Source organism: Anarrhichthys ocellatus, unplaced genomic scaffold (assembly GCF_004355925.1).
Source record: "Anarrhichthys ocellatus isolate YVR2014 unplaced genomic scaffold, GSC_Weel_1.0 scaffold287, whole genome shotgun sequence".
Lineage (NCBI taxonomy): Eukaryota > Metazoa > Chordata > Actinopteri > Perciformes > Anarhichadidae > Anarrhichthys > Anarrhichthys ocellatus.
Genome location: NW_022280307.1, coordinates 53,081 through 75,604, shown reverse-complemented (window position 1 = coordinate 75,604; position 22,524 = coordinate 53,081). Strand labels below are relative to the sequence as shown.

Here is a 22,524-nt window from a genome sequence, read left to right as displayed (position 1 = left end):
CACCGTCAAAAGAAGCGTTTTAAAGATGTATCAAAGGAAAAAATGATTGATATGCGAGTTTGTCAGTTTTTTAAAAACAAGAAATGCAGCTTCAACAGGGAAAACAACACAATTGTTGCATTCATTTAATGCCAAATGCTCAGTGAAACATACTGTGACTGACTGATCTTTATCTTTGTCACGGAGCTCAAGATGTTTTTCTAAAAGCTGTAATTTCATTTTCATTATGGAACTGTGTCAAAAAAAGTTGTCGGACTTATCAGGTTTCTTTCAACCACGAGATGAATAACTTGATTCTAACTCCAGCAAGCGTGTAAAAAAAGGAACATTTGAACCCAAAACATAAGAAATGAAAACCATCTCTTTAGTTTCTGAAGCACCGGCCAAGACTTGTGCTGCCTTGTTAAACTGACGAGATCAGTAAACTCATGTGATAGAACAAGGATCACATATCACCGTTAGACAAAGAAACATTGTTCGGGCTCTTACTGTAAGCAAGTTATTGGCTTGTAATACAATCACATTAAAGTCAATGTAATAATATACGTATTTCAGACAATTAAGCTTATTATTAGCATGTACTCTGCTGGCTGGTCAGCATTACTAGCCAGTTACGCTGATGGTGATGGGACGGCAACGTCGATCAATGGGACAGTCCACCACTTTGGTCCGCTACTATTGGTTGTATTTCCATGGACTTTGCTTCAGACATCTATGTTCCCCTCAGGATGACTTGTAATTGTCACTTTGTTAATCCCTCAATTGTTCATCTAGCACCCTCATTAGGTCAACATTTTAATTTTTGGACCAAATGTCTGGAAAACCAATTAGCATGCTCAATCTCTAAATTAGCAATGTCATTGTGAGCATGATTTAGCAGTTATACTAACTGACACATACTAACATTTCCCCAAAAATGTAATAGTTACTTATCATTTCCGAAGCTGTTTCACCTTTTATCCACAATTAGCTTCATGTTTTCCAGCTGTCATGGCGGCTCCTCCATTTCCTCTGTGCAATGCATTGTGGGAAAATAGTGTCCATCCTTTGTATCTTTCAACCTCTTTTAAAAACTCCTTAAATGCTTGAGTGTACTTGTTTTTCTGTTTTGATAAACCTGTACTGTATGTTAACGTTTAGTTAGACAGAAAGTACAAATGTTTCTCACGTCTGTGATACACGTCTCAGATAAAACAGTTCAAAGAGAAAAACATAATTATTCCAAGTACAAACCTTCAGAACACAGAGAGGAATGAACGAGTGAAGTTTGGTGAATGTAAGAGCTGCTGAAGTGGAGATTTATCATCAGAGTCTGAGAACAAACTCATTTAGAGGAAACGTCCTTTAAAGAGACGTTTAGTTACATTACATTACATATAAAATGGCCTGTAGTGTCTGGTGTAATGCATTAAGACACGGCCGTCATTGAAATTGTTGCCTCTATAATTCTTCTGGTGTCACACTAGAAGCTCCATAGGTTCAATATAATCCCAAACTGTTGGAAAAAAGACAAAGAAGCATTTAAAATATACATTTGTGCACTAAAAGTGTTTTAAAAACCTAAATTATGTCAGTACAAATCCACCCTCCACACAGAATCTCTTGGCGGCTTCGCTTGTGTTTATTTTACACAAACCGATAATCATCCAGCGTCAACACGCTGCTGTAAAGACTGAGGAAAACAACACTAGTGCAATATTATATTTATTTCTTACAGTGAATTTTGGTTGCCATACAAGAAGTGTCGAGGATTTAAAAGGGGGGGGGGGGGGGGTGCAGTTACAGGAAAATTCTCTCTCTTCTCATTTCAGTAATTCAGTAATTAGTTGACTCTATGATGATTTAGTAGCACAAAATTACAGCAACATAGAAAACATGAACACAAGTCTGCACAAATTTACCGAAAACATCTTAGCCTCTATGAAGACTTAATCAAAGAATAAAATCTATTAATGCGAGATAAAAAAAAAAATTTAATTAAGAAAGAAAGAAACAGAAACAGAAACAGTTACCCGAATGTTGGACAATGATAAAGGTGGGAGCAGTGTTCTGAAGGGGAGTGGAAGTGGGTTTAGTGAGCCATGCCTGTCCTAAAGCATGGCCTGGTGAAGCGCCACACCACGGTGATGCTCTTTAAGGATTCCTACTACGTCTACTCAGCTCTACATTTCCACAGAGAAATCTGCTTAGTGACAATATCGATCCAAATAAAGGAGTCGACCGCCACCGCTAATCGTTTGGTGGATTTATGTATGTTTACATATATATAGGTTTCATATACTTTTCTACCATGATGGCCTTGCGGATGTATATATATCTTTTTAAATGTACACATTTTGCTCTGTTTATACACACACACTCTAAACTGGGGGGGGGGGGGGGAAATGAGAGAAGTCTAGTCAGGCAGATGGTGGTTGTCAGAACATACCTGGGTTTTTGTGGTCACTTGACTACTACAGTCTACTACAGCAGAGTATCTCATCTAAATAAAATAGGAGTAGAATGGACATTCCCAGTCGCAAACTCACTGAGGTTAGGTTTTGAGTGACAACTTTGTTCGGCTAATTTTCTGGAGCCAGCGTAGCATTAAAGCATGGTTAATTAGCAAGCTAGCAATCTAACTAGCCAGCCCCTAAATGACTCAAATTGAACAACCTAATGCTTCCTCCACACACTCTTGTCAAAGTGTAACATTGCTATCAAGAGATGAGTGACTACTGTTTGGCCCATTTTCTGCAACAAGTGTAGCATTAAAGCATCAATTAGCATACTTAGCTGGAGAAAGACAAGCTACCTAGCTAACTATCCAGCCATCCATGAGCTGCAACAACACTTTACTGACTTGTGTCGTCGACATAACAACTTTAAACAATGGCCATTTTATTTTGTACTACTCAAATGACCACAATAAAAACTGTTCAATGTCCGTTCTACTCCTATTGTATTTCTATGCTGTATCTACTTTAGGCAACACTTCATGAAAACAAGTGATCGCATCATGATATGTAACTTTAAAAATGGTAAAATAAAACACAACCAAGGAGATTCATTCAGAATAAATATTGCTTCTTACATAACCCATAAGTCTAATAATATCCATCTTTTTTAATCTATATAGTATTTCATTTTTTTTTGGCAATCCACGCGTCAGTGATGAACAGCTTTTGTTCAGATAACCTCTATAAAATTTTCATAGAACTCTATACAAATCTTTAAAAATACTGTGCTTTTCTACGCCCCTCCGACACGTCGCCGTTTCCTCTAAAATAGGTCACGTGTTCAAACAGGAACAGGATTATAGCAGCATTGTCCCGTGCCGGCCTCCGTACGGCTAATGTTCACGGAACACAGAGCTTGTGTATGTTTCATTTGTCTCCTCGAAAGCTGCACCTACACATGAAGCCGCGGAGTGTGATATGAAACCAAATAAATCTATATATATATATATATATAGATATCTATATATATATATATATATACATATTTCAGACGTTGGGTTACTGTCGAGCACATATCGAACCACACGTTAGGTGTGCTCTGAAAGAATCTACTTTGAGATAAAAACACGGGCTCCTTTCTCTCTTTATGGAGCCATACAACCGACAGTGGTGCAGGTATAGTGGAGGAGGGGAACTGTGAGCTATTTAAGGCATCCTCTGCAGGATGAAGGGGCGGATGAGACCACTGCTGTTGTCGTCAGGTCAGCTCTGGCAACTATAAATCAATCAAACTCTAAACCTTTTAATAGAGCTATACATATAATCAAATAGACATTTTTGTTATCCTGTTAAACACTCTTATATACACGTTTCAACACATACTGCACTTCTACTTCTGACCAGCCTGTACTCATTGCTAGCAAACACACATACATGTCCAGCTTTATAAATGCTGATTTTAGTTTAAGATTGGACGCTTAATGAGAAAGTTTAAACCCCGTCTCTACTGCTGGAGCTGCAGTGAGACTGGATAAGAATACGGGACTAGGAGAAGCTTATAGTCCGGTCTAGTTACAGGGACTGAAGTTCATCTGCAACAGATCAGGAGTTCTTTTCCATCTCTTTCTAATCTCACAGCTCACGCTGATGAACATCTGCCGGCTCTGTCAGGTTGATCTCTGGTCATTCTTACACAGCGGTTAGAGGGCAGGACAATGTGGACTTACGTTAAAAAATGTAATTCGACATAAAACCCTGAAGCCACGGTTCGGCGAAGATTTTCATGTCATCTGGCTGAGGTTGCTCTACGTTGATAAGAAACGGCCAGTGTCGGTCTGCAACAGCTTTGTTAACGCGGTGTTGCGTCTCCAGCCTTCTTCTTTAACGAGACGAAGACGCTCTGCTGAAGGCTGTTTTCGGTCTAAAACAGTATTTTCCCTTTGAATCACAGAATTGTTCCTCTAAACCGCTGCTCCGGTTTGGGGTGCTGTTTGGTTCATTTGGGATCCAGTTGGAAATAAGCTCCAGTTAGCTTCATGCCAACGAATCTCTTATTGAGTCTTTAATCTCCTCGCTCTTTTTTTTTAATTAACAAAGAACAATGTACAAAATGTTCATTTAGCTATACAGAAAACACGTCATTTCCCTGGTAAAACTGGAGCTTTAGCTCATTAAATGTCAACCTATGAGTTCTTAAATACTAGGTTGCTTATCACTTGTGTTATTTAAAATCGTTGAAAGCTAAAAAAGGCCTCCAAAAGGATTTGACACTGGATTCAAAGTCAATAAAACGCTATCAAACAACAGACTTGAATAGTTTGACATTTCGGAGAATACGCTTTTTAATCATCCAGCTGAGAGTTTGAAGAGAAGATCAATAACACTCTCAAGCTGAGACAATTAGCTTAGCGTAGCTTAGCACGAAGACAGGAAACAGCTATGCTAGCTCTGTACGAAGTTTAAATGAAACTAAAAGACTTCGGCCATGCTACGGCACTGAGTCTGTAGTAGTTAGAGTTAGTACAGCTGCTTTGAGCTAAAGGCTAACATCAGCATGCTAACATGCCCACAATGACAATGCTAACGTGCTGATGTTTGAGCAGGTATAATGTTCACCATTTTAGTTACTAATTAGCACAAAACATGAAGTACACCTGCGAGGTTAATGTGGACGTTTCCCAATGTAAGTCTATGGGAAAAAGTATTTTTTGGCCCCATAGCATCATGTGACAGACCAGGAAGTTGTACTTTTGGCCACTATGTCTTAGTTTAGTTTAGTCTTCATGCTAAGCTAATCGTCTCCCAGCTCCAGCTTCATATTGTACAGACACGACATCTAACTCGCTGCAAGAAAGCATATTTCCCCAAAATGTCGAAACTGTCTCTGTAAATGCTCTCTCTCTCTCTCTCTCTCTAAAAAACCCTCCACTTCTACCACGAACACACGGGGTGTTTGATACATCAGCATTACTGTGGAGTGTTGACCTGCTAATGGTGAAGAGGAAGGAGCTCTGACGGGATGAAGACAAAGTAAAGTACAAAGGTAAAGAACAGCTCTAGTTTCCCTAAACTCTGGCCTATAAAGCGGATCCATGGAAATAGCTAAACTGGCCCTTAATGATATTTTGGGTCAACCAGTGACACACATACACACACACACACACACACACACACACACAAAAGAGTGTGCTCCCCTCGGTTTCCGTCGTTACGATGAGGTGGACACCTGGGTGGGTGTAGACTGGGCGAGGGCCCCCTCCAGGGCCCGCTCCAGCGGAGCTCCTCCTGTGGTGACCACCTCTCTCCACGCTTTGCTCTCTCTCAGGAGAAGGCCATTGCAGTAACGGTGTGTGTGTGTGTGTGTGTGTGTGTGTGTGTGTACATGCTTTAGGTGCGTGTGTGTCTGTGAAAACAGTGTGTTTTCTTATATGTCAGTGTGTGCATAAAGTGTGTGTGTGGACACGAGATGTGGTTCAGTATCTATTTTAAACAGTTGTTATTTTGACACAAACAGGTGAAAAGCACAACAAAAAAAAATGGAGTCTATCTCAAATGTTTCTCTACAACTTTAGATGCACCCAGAAATATAACTCCGGTAGGACTCTAGTGAAGAAATATTATTCTCTGAACAAACTCTAGCAAAGATAGAAAAGGAGCAACGACCAGCTCAGCTGGTTCTTCGTGCACCCACACCGGGGTGCACGGGAAAAGTCTTCAGTATTCCAAAGCAGTTGGGTGAGTCTTTATGTGGAACAAACTTCCAGACAAGTATTCTTTCCCTCCAGCGTTTGAGTACTCATTATTCCAGAGCTGTGTTTCCTGGCCTCCTCTGCTTTCCGCTCTCCTTGATGTGACATAGCAGCTATTCTCTTCTCTCGCTCTCCCCCCTCCTCCAACCTGCAGTTCCTCCCGTCGTCCCATGATCCCCCTGATGCTCAAGGGCGGCGTGGAAGGAAGAAGAGGGACGGACAAGACCGGAGCACTGAGATTGAGGACGACGGAGGACGAGAGAGGACAAAAGACAGTAAGAGGCAGCGTCAGCTTGGACAAAACTTCTACCCAGTCGACTTGAGATTATGTCCGATGAAGAGGTCGGTAAAAGGGACCGACCTCTTCAAAGGTCGGTAAAAGGGACCACCCCGCTGTCCTCGGAGGCTTATCTGTCCTGCAGCAGCTTGAGGGCCCTCTCGATGTTCATGCGGTGGCCCACCCTCGTCACGCCCAGGTCTATCAGGTCCTCTTTCTGCAGTGAGGGCAGGTGGGCGCCCTCGATCTCATTGTCCAGGAAGGCGTCCCTGTGCTCCCCGAGGTTGAGGCTCTCCAGCCAGTCCGCCACGTCGTGCTTGCTCCACAGCTCCATGGGCTTGGAGGCGAAGGGCTTGCCCGAGGCTGCCGACTGCTGCATGAGCGTGAGCGGCGACGGGGAGCGCGAGCTCCCGCTGCCGCCGCACGAGGAGCTCAGGCTGTAGGCGCCGCCGCTGCCCATGGGCGGGGTGGGCAGGCCGAAGACGTCGGTGAGGGTGGGCGACACGGAGGGCGGCAGCGAGGAGCAAGGGGTGAGGGAGGAGCCGGAGTCCGGCGGGCTGCAGGGGTGCGTCTGGGACGGGAGGCTGCTGGGAGGGGTGGAGGTGAGGCCGGCGGAGTTGTTACGCATCCCTGAGTCGTCTGAAGGCGGCCTGAGAGGGACAGAGATGAGACCGGGGTCAGTCAGGGTCACATGGACAATCAAGCCCTTTAAATTCATCACTTGCAGAAACTTTTGTAACACTTTCTAGAACACCCACGTCCATAATGCACTAATGGAAATACTTATAAGGCATTATAATCAGCTTAGGTCACTGTAATATGATAGTTATGAGCACTAATACATACTCTTTACAACAACAAGCAATGTATTGACTGATAGGGTGAAGAATCACCATACCTTTATGTTTGAAGGATCTTAGTATAATAGTTGTAATACGTTATGATATTTTACAATGTTTCGTGTTGCTCTGCTTAGATTTAATCGCATTTTTTCCACTTTACTTAATGCGAACAATGATCACTTATAGTGACTTATGACCACATAACATTATATTATAACAGTGATAATAACACAATACAAAAGATTATAATGTATTACAATAATGGGAATCATAACACACTATGATCCTTGCAAATACAAATCTGTAAGTTACCATCAGTTATGTAGCATCATGATACTTTACCTTATGAATCATTATGAAATGCTTTAAAACATGTTGTGATTATTGTTATAAGGCATTATGACTATTTATGAGTACGTATACCTTTAGTTATGAAGCACTATTAGCAGATTATAAGATATATATTGGACGCTCTTTGCATTTTAAAGGTCGAGAGTTGATTTTCACATCAAACTGTCCTGAACTGAAACCAACAGCCTGGAAGGAAGGAAGTCTGACACTAAAACTACATCCTGTCACTGCTGGAAGGATTTAAGGATTCATCCAACGAAGCTACGTTAAAGCGGTCATTTTGATTTGCATTCGTTTATTGATTATCTTTTCGTTGTTCTCTTATTCATCTCTTAGTATTTGTCCATTGTCCTCTGGGCTTTTCTTTTTTTGCTTGTTTAGTTTTTGTTATTATTTTCTTGGAAACTTGAAATGAATACATTTTATAAAGTCATAATAACCTGGATGTAATGCAGCAGAATGAACAGTAGGTGGCAGCACATGCAGCTTCAGCAGCTGATGCAGAGGAGGAGGAACGATGAATCACACCAGAGCAGGTTTTAATCTGCATCCAGACATTTTAGTAAACTTTGAATTATTATTATTATTTACTGTGAGCTCGTCTGTTGTATGTGAGCTGTTATTTTAGTGTAAATCATTTGATTCATTTGCTCCATTCATGTCACATCTCTTCTATGTTATGTGATATCTTTTCATTCAAGCGCATTGTGATTTTCATAACAACAATTTGAACCTGGTACTGTGATTTAGATAATCATTTTATAATCATTTTTCCAACTTGCTCACTATTTTAATGGCTTCAGAATTCATTAAAATACAAAAATGTATCTAATTATTAAAACAATCGTCTCACATTCAGAGATCAAAGGCTTGATCTCATTTTAGACAGTATCTTGACAAAGTCAAATGGTGCATTACATTTCAGTCTTTATGACAATAAAATAAAACCTGGTGAATATTGTTATTCTAAAACAAAAGAAAGAAAGTGTTTTCATCTGGACACTGATCAGCAGAGCGTTGCTCCCTTTAGATGTGCAACATTCAAAGGGTTTTTCCCGCCTAAAGCAGAAGCCTCTCACAGTGTGAACTCCCCATAGTTAACATGTTTAATGGCTTTATTACATCCATGTGAAGCGATTACTGTAACAAAGCCTCAGTGCAGGCCTCCGAGTCCACGCTGGGCGTCCTGCAGCCTGCAGCGTGCTAACGGGTGGATGTGTAACACAACACCGGGGGGGAAGGTTAACCACTCCTTACAGGACGAGGGCGGAATCACAGAGCATTGAAGTAACCATCTTCCCTCAGAGATATCTACACCACACACTTATTAATCCTAGAATCACAACAGTTATCAGGAATAAAAGCTTTAAAATTGAAGATAGTAAATTATATATACAGTTTACTTGTTATATTCTACACGGAGTCCCGTATCTTGTGTTCGTTGTAACAGCAGCTATTTTTCAAAAAGAAACAAAATAGTAATTCTGTACTGAAAGATAAATGTGTGTGGTTGTCAGAGGATTAATGGCTCGGGACAAAGAAGATAATGTTCCGCCACTCACACTGATTTCTTTCTCTGACATTTCTCTGGTCTTTGTTTCTTCTTTATTAAGAACTACACAATAGTTTTACCTCTTCAAGAGGTTCAGAGGGAGAAATATACTCTGTAGTGGAGGGATGTGATGGATGTGCTGATATTTGGAGCAGTGACACACAAGAATACCCCCCCCTATCACCACCACCACCACCACACACACACACACACACACACACACCAATCCATGCAGGATGATCACACATTCCTTTAACCCCCCCCCCCCTGTTCTGTTGATTGTTACTCTGATAAATCGATTGAACTTTCAACACAAGAGTTTATAAATCGACCTCCTCCCGCTCTCTACAGCAGAGGTGCAGCCTAGATCTCTCTCTTTCCCCTCTCGTAACATATGGGACGGCCCGAGGGGAAGTGAGGGGGACTGAGGGGGGACTGAGAGGGGGGGGGCACTCTGCCAAAATGGAACTGGGCCATTGTTAAACAGTGCTGCCTTCAAAAAAACTTACAGATTTTCACTTTTTCAACACCAGCTTCTCCGCAGGAAGTCGTGTTGGACGGATGCGATGGAGACAGAGGACAACGTTAGACATTCACACGACAAACAAACAAATGACATGAGATGAAAGACAAGAGGAAAGCACGCGTCACGTCTTCATGAACCGATACGTCTCTGCCATCTGTCGTCTTCTGTTTTTCCACCTCTACTTTTACGGCTCGTCCACTCACAGCTTTTTAATTTGATCTTTATTTAATGACCGGACAGCACGAACAAATACTTAACCTGAGATCTGTCAAGCACTTCTCTAATTGGCATCCTGCTATTCTATCATCTGTGAAACACTTTTGGTTTCAGGAGTGAAATTGAGACAAGTATGTGAAAAGTATGTAATTGCTTATTAGGCTAATTAGCACAGAGCCACGTTCAGCTTCTCTGACCTCATTATCACTTCTCACAGATACCAAGAGTCACTTACCACAAAAGAGAACAAGCCAGATCATTTCTGTATACATATGCTTTTGTTAATTGCAAATAAAATCTATATTTGTACAGATGACACCCTAAAAAAGCATCACTCATGTCTTCAAGGTAGTAGAAGGCAGTAAAGTGATAGTTACAGTAGGGTGACCATATAACTACCCGAAGCACACCTTTCAACACCATTTACAGCAGACAATAAACAATGTTTTGTCTCCCAAAATCCACCAAAACATTGTTTATTTTAATCAGTTAAATAACACTCGTAACCACAAAACACAAGTATTGCATTGGTGTAGTATAATTAGATTCCTTTTAAAAACTAAACACACTTGTATATTGCAATCTGGCCATCTAAGAATAATTAAAAATAAAATGACTCTGGCTTCGTAACGTTTCTACTCAACTGCTCTTTTTAGTCGTTACTGCAAAAAACATCACCTCAGTGAGTCCGCCAGCAGCCGTACGTCGGTCTAGTTTTTATGGAAGTCAGCCGCTGCATCGGACGCTGAGGCAACAGTACGCATAAGATGGCCACCGCTCTGACCCTCCTGCTACATTGATTCTACTCCTTTTTTATTTTTTAATTCAATAGTATTTTTATTATTATTTTAATTGTGGTGAAAACTGGGAACATTTGGTGGTGAATGTTGAAAACTGGGACGTTTGTTTTCCAGATATTTGTCGTGGGACTCGGGACACGCAGCCTGAATCCAGGACAATCGTGGACAAACTGGGACGTCAGAATTGACTGACTATTCAGTGACATGTTGCACCTTTAACGGCGTCTGACAACAAAAGCGCTCACAGATGACGGTGGATGAAGAAACATTGTCATCATTTCTCTTGATCATAAACAAGCAAACCCACAACAACCATGCTAGCATCTCTGTGAGCAGCACTTTAAGTTAAATACTAAAACAGCATGCTAACATGCTCACAGGGGCAATGCTAACATGCTAATATTTAGCAGTTCATATTTACTATGGTCAGCATTGTAGTTTAGTGTGTTAGCATGCTAACATCAGCTAACTAGCACAAAACACAGAGCTAATCTAATCCATTGTCTGTAAAAGACAAACAAACAAAAACTACAACCCTTGTCTCTTTTTCTTTGTTCATTTAAAAGTCATCACACAGAGCTTTGAACCACGCAGGTTTGAGCTGAAGGAGTTCTGTGTTTACAGTCAAGAACCAACAATATTCTGCAAATATACCCCCCCCCCACACACACACAAGTAACGTTAGCACGTGTCCCTCGCTGGCCTCCCTGTCAGCGCAGCTCGCTCTCCGTTAGCTGGGATGCGGTGCTATTGATATCTGTGGTGGGAGACCTCGCCTTCACCACGCCCACACATCGCATGATGACTCTCTGCTTCTCTCCAGTGCACATTCAGGGTCGCACTCATTGGTGGTGCAAACGCTGCATGTATTTATAGAAGCACACACACACACACACACACACACACACACAGATAGATAGATACTGACTCGGCTGTGCCAGTGTTACATAACGGTGGCCTACTAAAGCAGCGCTGCACGTGACCTGCAAGAGATGATGTTGAACTCTGCCGAGGGTGAGGCCCGCCATCCTCCTGCTCCATCACACACACACAATCACGTACACACACACACACACACGTACAAACACACACATACACGACACACACACACATACCTACGACACACACACGACACACACATACATACGTATAAACACACACGACACACAAACACACACACACACACGACACACATACACACATGTACAAACACAAACACACACACACACACACCCCTCCCATCACTCAGACTGACATCACCGTAGGCCACCGTAGGTTGTGCCGAGGCAACCCTTTCGTCCACAGGCACAACCGACACACATTTAATCCGGGAGGCAAAGAGACGGGGATGAAGAAATGTAGAAAAAGAGAGGGAAGGAAATAAATAAATAAATAAAACCCACAAATGTCCACTGGTGCTGAGGCTGATCTCTACAAGGAAACGAGAGGAGGAGGAAGGATGGAGGGCGAGAGATGGAGGAGCATGTGTGAATCTAGGCCATCTTCTGTGCATCTCTGCTGCCATCTGTTTGACAGTCAGAGAAGCAGGCCCCCCCCCCAGGCCTCTTCATGACGAGGTGGGTCCTATCTGCGAGTCTCAACCTTATCTGCTGCTCAGTGAACGACCAAAAACTCTTCACAAGTCAAAGCAGTGCAACAGGAAAACCCCCTCTGAGCACGGAGGCAGATAATCAGAGACCCCGACGACACCCGAGAGAGAGCGGGGTTTAAAACTCCACCAGGCGGCAACAATCAAAAAACCCAGATTACAAGCAATCTACTGGCTTTAGCAGGAAGCCATCTGGTGGTTTGATCCCACAGAGGAACCAGAACACTGAACTAAGCTAATCAGATCAGTCAACATCCCGTCAGACTACACACAGAAAGAAATGAAGAAGGCAGCCGCGAGTAGAGCTGCAACGGATCATGAAACTCACAGTTCGGATCGGATCAGTTCAAAAGAAAAAAGGATCAAATATAACTTTTAGAGATCACTGATCACGTTGATTTTCTGCTGATACTAATAGATGATCACTGATGATCCATATTAACAGATACCTATCATTGTAGCTGGTCTACAAGGATCCAGACCGGTTCAGTAAACCATCAACTAAATGTTATCCTTTTACTTTGTTTAGCAAGTTATAGTGTTTTTCATAAAATAATAATCCAACACATCCCCTCTTGTAATTGTTCCTGAAAAGCTAACATGAAATACTTTCCCCTCAAATTGCAGCTCATATTTTCATTATATAAGTCACATTAAATAGAATTCAAAAAGTACATAAAAATCTCTGCTTTCCAGAAGTCATAAAAACTTGATGTGCAAAACAATCCTCTCAGTTACAACAACAACAAATAAATCATATCAAATGCATGGCTTGGGGGGAATAAACAGTTTACTTTGAGCGGCTGCCAGCTCCATTCAGCTGATAGCTTAGCATCATAAAGCTAACAACAGAACAACCAGACCACCTGATCGCTCTTCACCAAAACGGCAGAACAAGAGACACGTAAACTGTCACACCGTAATCTCTGTGCTGCTAAACATGATGTTGTGGTAACAGAGTCATTGACTGAGCTCATTCATTCACGCCCATCTGAAGGTGACATCCAAGTGATTTGAGTGTCATAGTATTTTCTTAAAGGCACAATAAGTAAGCTGATTCGAAAATGATCCTTCTTCATCATCATCACTTCTGATCCACTAGAACTGTGTGTTGGGTGTCGGCCATTTTATCTGATCAGAGAATAGTTTTTGGTGCTGCAGTTTACATTCATTATGATGAAAATTAAAGAAATACACTAGACGCAGAGGTAGCCAACACGGTGCCCGCGGGCACCCTGTCGCCCGCAGGGACCACGTGAGTCGCCCGCAAGACATGTTCTAAAAATAGCACTAGTCACCATGGAGCTCCGTCTAAAATTGTAGTTGCTGTTCTTTTTTTAATCAAAAACGCTTGCAGAGAGTTAAGAGAGATGGGTACCCGGAGGCGCACGGCGGACAGCCAGGACGAGGCCGCCACACCGCACTGGTTTTCAGGTTCTGAATGGCGGGCGCTTCCCTTTGGTGCCAGACGCGCGACGCGAGCACACCCCGTCGTCAGGTCCGTAAAAACCTCGGAACAGGCCACGGGGCAACAACTCAGGGGTGGCGGGGGTAGAGGCGAGGCAACGCAATCCGACCGAAAAGGCCCAGACTCGCGCGGAGGGTTGGATCCCCCACTCGGCTATAGGCGAGACTTTTTACTAGTTTCTTCGTTGAGAAAAAGGTACCGTTGGAAAAGCTGGTGTCGGTGACAACAGACAGGGGTTACCCAGACTTCCCCAAATGTCTACATTACCACTGCATCATTCACCAGCAGGCGCTATGTGCAAAAGTAACCGGCTTTAATCATGTGATGATACAAAAATATCAGAGATGTGTTACCTCTGACTTTCAAATGTTGAAACAGATTAACAGAAATAAAAGTTGCATGTTTAAATATGTATGTGTAGCTATTAGGGGTGGGAATCACCAGAGGTCCCGCGATACGATATTATCACGATACTTAGGTCACGATACGATATTATCACGATACTGCGATATTATCACGATACTTAGGTCACGATACGATATTATCACGATACTGCGATATTCTTGCGATACCATAGGCCTATATTCGGATTTATTACTTTTTTCAACTTCAAATCATGTCCCCAAAGGAAAACTGTGTCAACATGTTTTATCTAATGAGATAAAGTTTTCAGTCTGTTCATCTCACTTCAATCATTTTTATTGCAGCAGAATAGGATTGTCAAGCAGACAGACTGACCAACAATGTCATGAATGTTGCATGAACCTGACAAACTGAACTGTTTGTATTACTACATAGTCCAACTTAACTAAATGCAAACGTGTGGACTCAGTATATGAACTATAACTTATATAAGTAGGATATAAGAGTTATATAACTCAGTATAACTTGTGATGCGTGGACGTCGAGGGCAGAGAGACAGTTATGCGCTGCACTCTCCCCATGAGCCTGGCTACTGTTGGCAGATTTAACCCCGTTGTGAGGCCAGATGTCTCTCTTTGTTTTGACCAACTTCCTACCAGTCACGCTGACCCGGGACCTTTGCTGACCTCCCCAGAAAACAACTCAGCACCATCTAGTGGACTGAAAAAGTAATTGATTTGATTTTTCTAAAAAAAACAACAAATTTTTTAAATTTTTTTATTTTTTTTATAGTTTATATAATAAAAGATCGATACTTGGCGTCCGTGTATCGATAAAATATCGCCACGCAAAATATCGCGATACTATGCTGTATCGATTTTTTCCCCCACCCCTAGTAACTATACCATCATTGTTGTGGAAATCATTATTAATAATTATTGTGAGGAATAATTAACTGACATGTGATCAAACAGTCTCTTCACATATATTATTATTATTATTAAGGTGATCTGTGTAACTTTGTTATTCAGGAAGTTTGTATCAAATAAGTAGCATTTCGTACTACTCGGTACCTTTGAAGTAGCTCTCAGTTTAAAAAAGGTTGGTGACCCCTGCACTAGAGGAATGTACTGCTGTTGTTGTTTTGTTTATCATGTGTTTGTTGTGTTACAAACGGGCTACAACTGAATTTGGTTGCGCATCCCTGTGTTGCACAACGACAATAAATGTTTCTTAAATCCTTGAAACACTGAAACGAGCTGCAGGAGTTTCCATTTTTCCTCACTAGTATTCAACTTCATGCTGCAACTCTTCTGTCATCTACTTGACAGGAGCAGCATACAGTTGAAGTATGTAATTTATATTTGAGTGACAGTGTTCACAAGAATATGCCAACACACAGACAGACAGGCAGAGACATCAACAAGACAACTGCATGTAGGCGATGGATACAAACTGTGAAAGTGGAACCAGATCTTTGGTGTGATGTGGAACCTACCTGTGGAGATGGGAGACACAGAGGGCATGAAGAAAGAAGAGGTGAAGGAACTACAGGAGACTGGAGGAAATGGAGATGAAGATGGAGAGGCGTGGGCTGAAAATGAAATGAGTACAAGGTGTAAAGGTCAAACAGACATGGCTTTGAACAGAGGATGAAAATGAGGATAACGTGATAGTATGTGGCGTGAAGCGTGAAGGAGAGCACTCAAGGCCGGACCTGAGCAGCTGCTGCCATATCGCTGTAATTACCACAAACCAACGTCACTGTGTTGACGTGATGCTGTTGGCACAGTCACCCAGAGGAATCAACTCTTTCCCCTCTGCTCTCTACACCTCTCTGATGAGCGATGGGACCGTTCATATAAAATGCATGTGAGGGGTGAATTATTTATCGTGCTTTTTATTTCCCTCTCATACAGAGGAGATGTGAGTTTAAAAAACCATGAGCATGAGCTGGTTCAGGTGCAGGGTCCATCAAAACGCTGTCCCAGTTACTGCGAAATTGAACTCCTGCATGTCCCGAACAATCTAAAACATGGCAGGAAATCAATCTCGTTATATCAAATGTACCACCTCTTAATCCTACCTATCAACAAGTAACAACAGGCTTATTGCCCTACAGTGGTCCTCTGTGCTTATATCAGAGTAAACAGTCACTTTAGATAAATCAACCAAATAGAAAGCGAGAGTGTGAGCACATGTTATAAACAGTGGATTTAACTCCCCAGAGCTATCAGATTATACAGAAGGATGTCCATGGATCATGATACACAGACCTCACAAACTGAGACTTCTACCACAATAAAAGCTTGTTTCAACACAACAGCAGGGTGGCAGTGACTTAGCACAGCCTCTCGATGTCTTGCAGTAACAGTGAGTGACCAGGTTTGGCATCATCAGATCCCTTTACAAAGACCCATGCTCGCCTCTGACAACCTGCAAAGCTATGCTCTGGAATTCGTGATATATGTACAGTATATAAAGGTGTATATAGAGCACAAGCCTCAACAATATGAAGCTTCTGAAAAACCTTGGGTTGACCATGCTTCTATAAAGCCCTTCATATTAAATACATTACACACCTTCATATACACTTCACACAAGACTCAAGAAGCAATAATCTACAAGACATAATTTAAAATCCTGTTTACACAAAAACCAAACTCACAATAATCAATGATGAGCATGCGATGAATCAGTCCCTTTGTGATATCACAAAACGTGGGGAAACAAAACCCAAACTATCTGCATATCACAAGATACGTCAATGAATGACTGAAAACATGTTTTGTTGTATCTCTGGTGAACCGAGCCTGTAAGAAAACTCCTGGCTTCTCCCAAATGAACAAAATAAACCCAGCTTCACTGTGCAGAAAACATATAGTATCATTCAGGCATGGCTACATGCAAATACTGCAATGGGCAATCCGCCATGAAACCACTGTGGACTGTAAAGGGTATACTTAACCCATACAGAGAAAGAAGTTCTTACACAAGTTACTAACCACTGAGGAAAGATCTGGGACTGACATATGGGGGATTATACACATCAAAATAAGAAAATATGAGACCCCAGAGCCATGAAGGACTGACTTATTACGCACCTTGTTCCGAAGCCCCCCCTGGTCCCCGTCGGAGAGTCGAGGCTGTCTCCTGGCTTGGCTGGCCTGTCGCGATTCATTTGCTGCAGAATGGAGCTCAGCTCGGTGATGACGGTGTTCTTGCTGTCCGGTGTGGATGGGGGACTGCGCAGCTCCGGGGGTTGATCACCCCACAGCTTGGATGTCCTTTGAGTGGGAGTCCTAGGAGGTTCAGAGGACGAAGGTGGAGGGGGAGGGGCCTGAGGCGGTGACCCATAGGACTCCGGGGGCTCTTCAATGAGAGCGTCGTGATAAAGCGATGTCCTGTTGATGACGGACTTGCCCTTGGGTTTGGGTGGCACAGGGGGCCGATCCACCAGGAAGGCATTTCCGTCCGCAGTGGCATAGAGGCTCTCCAGAGCGCTGTCGCAGAAGCCTCCCTCTGACGACAGGGTGGAGATGCTGGAAACGGTGCTGGTGGTGTCCATGTGCTGGGGATCCCCGCTACTGCGGCTGTCTACCTCCTCGATGCCCGAGTCACCCACCCCTGATTCTGAGTCTGGTGGAGGAGGAGGATATGAGGGGGGCATGCTGTTCGCCACCCGTTTGTGTTGATCCATGACAGGTGGTGGGGCGTGAGCGTGGTATGGGGGTAGAGCTGGTCCCCCATTCCGTCTCTGTTGCTGAAGCATCTCTGCAATGGCACTAGCCTGGTCATCAGGAATGTCAATACTGTTGGCAAATTCCAGCGGTGGGGGAAGGGGCTCTGTGAAGTCAAAATCCTCATCAATGTCAACTGAGGCGAGAGGGGGAGGGGGGATGCGGAAGGGCAGCTTTACTGGTTCTTCCATGGACTCGCCCACGGTAATGCTCCTCCTCTGAGATAAGGTTAGCTGGGGATTGGAGAACAGAGTTGTGGTGTTGAGAGGATCGGGTTGGTTGGGGTCCTTCAGTTCAGATGGCCTGTTGCTGTCCTGGCCCTCCACCTCTTGGTTGTTCACCTTGTTGCTTGCTTCATTGCTGGTGTGGACCATCAGCAGCCCTGCTGACTTGGGTTGCGATGCGTCTGCCACATCTGCCGGGGCGCTTTTCCTCTCCTCTAGTGCCTGATGCTGCCGCTCTTCCCGCACCCCATCGGACTCGTACTTCTGCTCCGTCATCTGCCTCCGCAGACCGCCTCGGCCTGGCCGCCCCATGGTTGACGTGGAGATTGCAGCAAAACTTGTCTCGATCCCGGAGCGTAGTTTGGTGTCAATAAACAGCGGTTGGTTGAGGTCTGGTTTGTGGCTTGGCTGAATTGGGAGTGACTGGGCTTCGTGCTTGGGCGTTTGCTGAACCTGAGGAGGATTTGGTGGCTGATTCTGAGGATGGTTTTGTTGCTCCTTCATCGCCCGGTCACGAGCTGCCAGGGCCAGAGCGAGTGGAGAATTAGGATCCAAGGGCTTGCCGGTGACAGGATGGAGGTAGGTCCCGTTGGCCCTGTAGTGGCTCTTAGGAGGAGTGGCTGGGAGACTAACAGGGCTGTCCAGGTTGGGACACTGGCCTGTTCTGGTGTTTAGAGGCTCCCGCACCACTGTGGGCTCAGGGGTATTGAAATCTGTCATGTTGCCACTACCGCCACCAACAGGTGGCCCAAGCTGTGCAGCGGGAGGGGGACCCAATATCCTTCGAAGCCGCTCGTCGCTACTGAACATGCCTTCATCGATGGACTTTGACTGGCGTAGGCGAGGGGTTGGTGTGGGACTACTGAAGTCATCATCCCCAATGTCTATTGACTGGAAGGCAATTGAGTGCTTTTTTGCCTCTAGCCTTTTCTCCCGGTCCCGTACTGCCCCGGCAATAGCTACCGCAAAGGGGTTGCCTAGAGACATAGGGTCTTCAGGACGCAAACCACAAACAGTGGGCGTGAGAGATGGGTGTTCAGGGGTGGTGGGCTCGATCTCCATACTGCTACCCTGGCTGCTCTTGCCACTGCTGCTGGTGGAGGGCTCCTTGACGATTATGGTGGGGATGGGGATGGAGGAGCATGTTCGTTCTACAGGCGTAGTGGGCATGGAAACGGCACCCGAGGGGTTTGCTGGCATGCGACACATTTTCTCGGGACTATCCTCAACGTTGTGCTGCTTTACTAGCATGCCCTTCCTTCGAGCTGGTTTGGCTGGCACATACAGTGTCCTATTGCCCACCTCAGAGTAAGGGTTCTCCGGCACCGGCGTGCGCCCTCGAATGCGTGTGCTCTCAAACTGCTCTGAGCTCTGGCGGTAATAGCCACGCCTTAACGTACCGATGTCTGTGGTTCGGCTAATGGTCTTCACTGCATTGGGTGAGTTCTGGGTGAAGCTGGGTCGCGTGGTGCCGTAACCCTTGGGTGTAGGGCCAGAGTTGTAGTCCGGTGGCGAAGGGGGTGAACTGGCTGGAGGGGGAGGGATGTCCTCTGAGGTGTCGGGCATAGAGAGGCTGCGGGCGAACTTGAGTGGAGGAGGTGTGAGGAATCCCTGTTTCTCATCCTCCGTTGTACCTTGGAGAAATGGAGCAGAAAGAAAAATGATGTGAGGACCTGGAAGAGACACCCCCTATTATTTATCTCCAGCATGGCTTCCTCTTTACACTGCAAATGTCTCATTTATAGATGTGAGCTCTTTCTTAACCTTTATTTATCCGAGCAGGAGGTTCCTGAGATTTGTAAGAGGCCAGAAGGACTAAAAAAGAAAAGATGACTACAAGACGTTTGCTGCAGCAAGCGGGAACTTACTGGTGCGTTTATTTGACCATTCGCCCAACACCAGGTCAAAAAAATAAACCTTCATATTAAAGGCAGAATGCTTAATTTAAATCCTTTCAAAACAGCAATGGCATCCTTGGCTGACTTTACTGTCTTTCAGAGGCTGCAGCAGGCAACACTCCAAACTAAAGCAACGTTTTGGCCAGGGAAAAACTGGCATGGCCAAATTCACAGGGGTCCTTTGACCTTTCAGCTCAAAATATCTGAATGAAAATGGGTTCTATTGGTACATAAGAGTCTCCTTTTACAGGCAGACCCACTTTATGATAATCCCATGTAGTTTGGGGCAAAACCTAATCAGTTTTTTGCATCCAGTGTGATTGTGTTTTTATCGCCTATTCTAATGATGGTGTATTTTTTTAATTTCTGATCCATTACCCAAACAACTTTACACAGTGCTGCTCTTTCAGGTAGTGTATAACACTTCCATGTGGCATATATCGTGATCTTCTATCTCTGTCTAAACACCACTTGCCTTCCCTGGAAAAAAAAATGTGTTTATGGTAAAGTGGAGTGGAGTGAAAGAGGTTAAAAATATCAAATTATCTCACTTAAAAGACAAAAATGGCTTGAAAAAAAGTTACATTCATTGTAATTTGTCGCCACTTTGTAAATGAGTGACACTATTTAGTTGACACACTGTGTCGTGCTCTAAAAGTGCTTTAATAGCAATTATTGCCAACCAAAAAAGGTTCTTAATTTTTTTTGTCATAATAATATTGGCACTGCAAATCAAAAAGCGCTGTGAGTAACATCAGCCTGCACGACATCCCTCTAGCTCAGCAGTGAGAATGAGGTCTCAGCATACGCTTAATGACCTCCAATATTATGGCCTGAAAGCACACTTTGCTGACTGGATCGTTCTAATTTATCTATAATGAGCTGTAATATTGCTCGAGCACACGGAGCAGGTCCTCTGAGCATTAATGGAATATTACGACGAGCTGAAAAGCACGAGGTAATGGACATGCAGTCACTCACACACACACACACACTCAACGGTACATACATCATACCTATGGACTTTTGCTTTTTCAAAGTGCCCTTTTCAGGTAGCCCCAGGAATGCCCCTGGCACAGTGGGTGGCACCACTGCTACTCCCTGGCGGTCATGATACATGGACTGCGAACCAGAACTTTGTTAATGATGTACAACTAAAAACAGACAGTCTTCATTGGCTCTCTGCTGGCTGTGGAGACCGACACTAACAGCATGTAGATTCAGTTATCTATCAGTACAAAACAAGCTGTAAAACAATATTTTAAGAATTGTATTTATGTGCAATAAAGACAAAAATTAAACATATTTAAAATGAATATACTACAATCAAAACCAACAAGAAGTAACAGTATAATATACTGTCTAAACTGTGTAATCTAATTCTTAAAAAGTAACAGCTATTTATGTATGTTCCACCTTCTTTATGTGTGACACCTACATTCATATCAGCTGCCGTAACCAAGCAGCGACTGGATGGGCGTGGTTTGATTGTGGCGATCTTCGTATCAACAGGCGCGGCCTTCTGCGCGTGCGTCATCTCTTCTACTTTATCTGGAAGATGAAGCGAGCCGTGAATTCATGAGCAGCAAAAAATAAAAAAGTAAAAACGCAGAATGCCGGACTGAACTTGCAAAGCCTTGGTGAGTTTCTCATGGGGCCAAACGCAAGCTAGTCATTCACAGTCACCCTTCTCCGTGTTTCCACACTGAATTGCAGATGAGACTGAAACAAAAATATAACATTGAAACACAATCATTTTTTTGGGGGGGACGGGGACAGGGGGGGGGGGGACAGGAGGACTTTGATGAAATGTGTCGGGTGCGTCCAGCCTTGCAAGCCGTGCAAGCCTCTTTCCAAACAGCCGACTCAGCAGCATCATCCAACTCTCAGGGCTGTTCCCTCATCGAATGTAAGATGAACGATGAACTTGAGGTCTGTCAAGTTTGCCGTTTTTTTTTTTCCTCGAGCCTGCAACGTGGGAAAGGTGTCAACGGCAAATTTGGCAGAACTGAACTTCCCTCTGGTGTGTGATGATGCCGTCAGATAGAGTCCGACTAAAAAGAGGTTTTGCTCAGAGAAGCTACATGCTAGCCCCGACCTAGCCTCTCACTGCGGGACCGCCCCGGCTAGCTCTGTCTAGGATGTGGAAAGCTTCCATGCATTAGGGGGTTGCGATTACTTAGAGTGACTTGGAAAACAATCCTCTTCTTCTGCGCATCTACACACAGAGGAGAGGAGTGGGGGAGGGGAGAGGTGAGGAAGGGAGGAAAGGTGGGAGGAAAGGAGTGTCAATGACCTTAAGTTACAGCTACAACACAAACGCACACAACAGGAAGAAAATGCACATTTCCTCGCTCTCCCGACTGGATTGTTGCTATACAGCACATAAGACAACGTGCAACACAGTTGCCCTAGAAACCAACAACACACACACACACACACACACACACACACACACACACACACACACA

General features: G+C 43.8%; 1 protein-coding gene across 4 annotated transcripts in view; it reads right to left on the bottom strand.

Annotated features, from left to right (window-relative positions):
* Positions 1 to 6,397: 6,397 nt before the first annotated feature.
* shank2b (SH3 and multiple ankyrin repeat domains 2b) overlaps positions 6,398 to 22,524 on the bottom strand; it is a 22,337-nt gene continuing 6,210 nt past the window's right edge. For 2 of the 4 annotated variants that reach the window (XM_031879551.1, XM_031879552.1), the window contains 4 exons: positions 21,492 to 21,604; positions 21,070 to 21,175; positions 17,296 to 19,789; positions 6,398 to 7,114 (listed from right to left, as the gene is read on the bottom strand). In XM_031879551.1, coding sequence (XP_031735411.1) covers positions 6,595 to 7,114; positions 17,296 to 19,789; positions 21,070 to 21,175; positions 21,492 to 21,604 — 3,233 coding nt within the window. In that variant the 3' untranslated portion in view covers positions 6,398 to 6,594. Of the gene's footprint in view, positions 7,115 to 15,357; positions 15,786 to 17,295; positions 19,790 to 21,069; positions 21,176 to 21,491; positions 21,605 to 22,232; positions 22,272 to 22,524 lie in introns of those variants that run through there. The other 2 variants (XM_031879550.1, XM_031879553.1) reach the window with 2 other exon arrangements.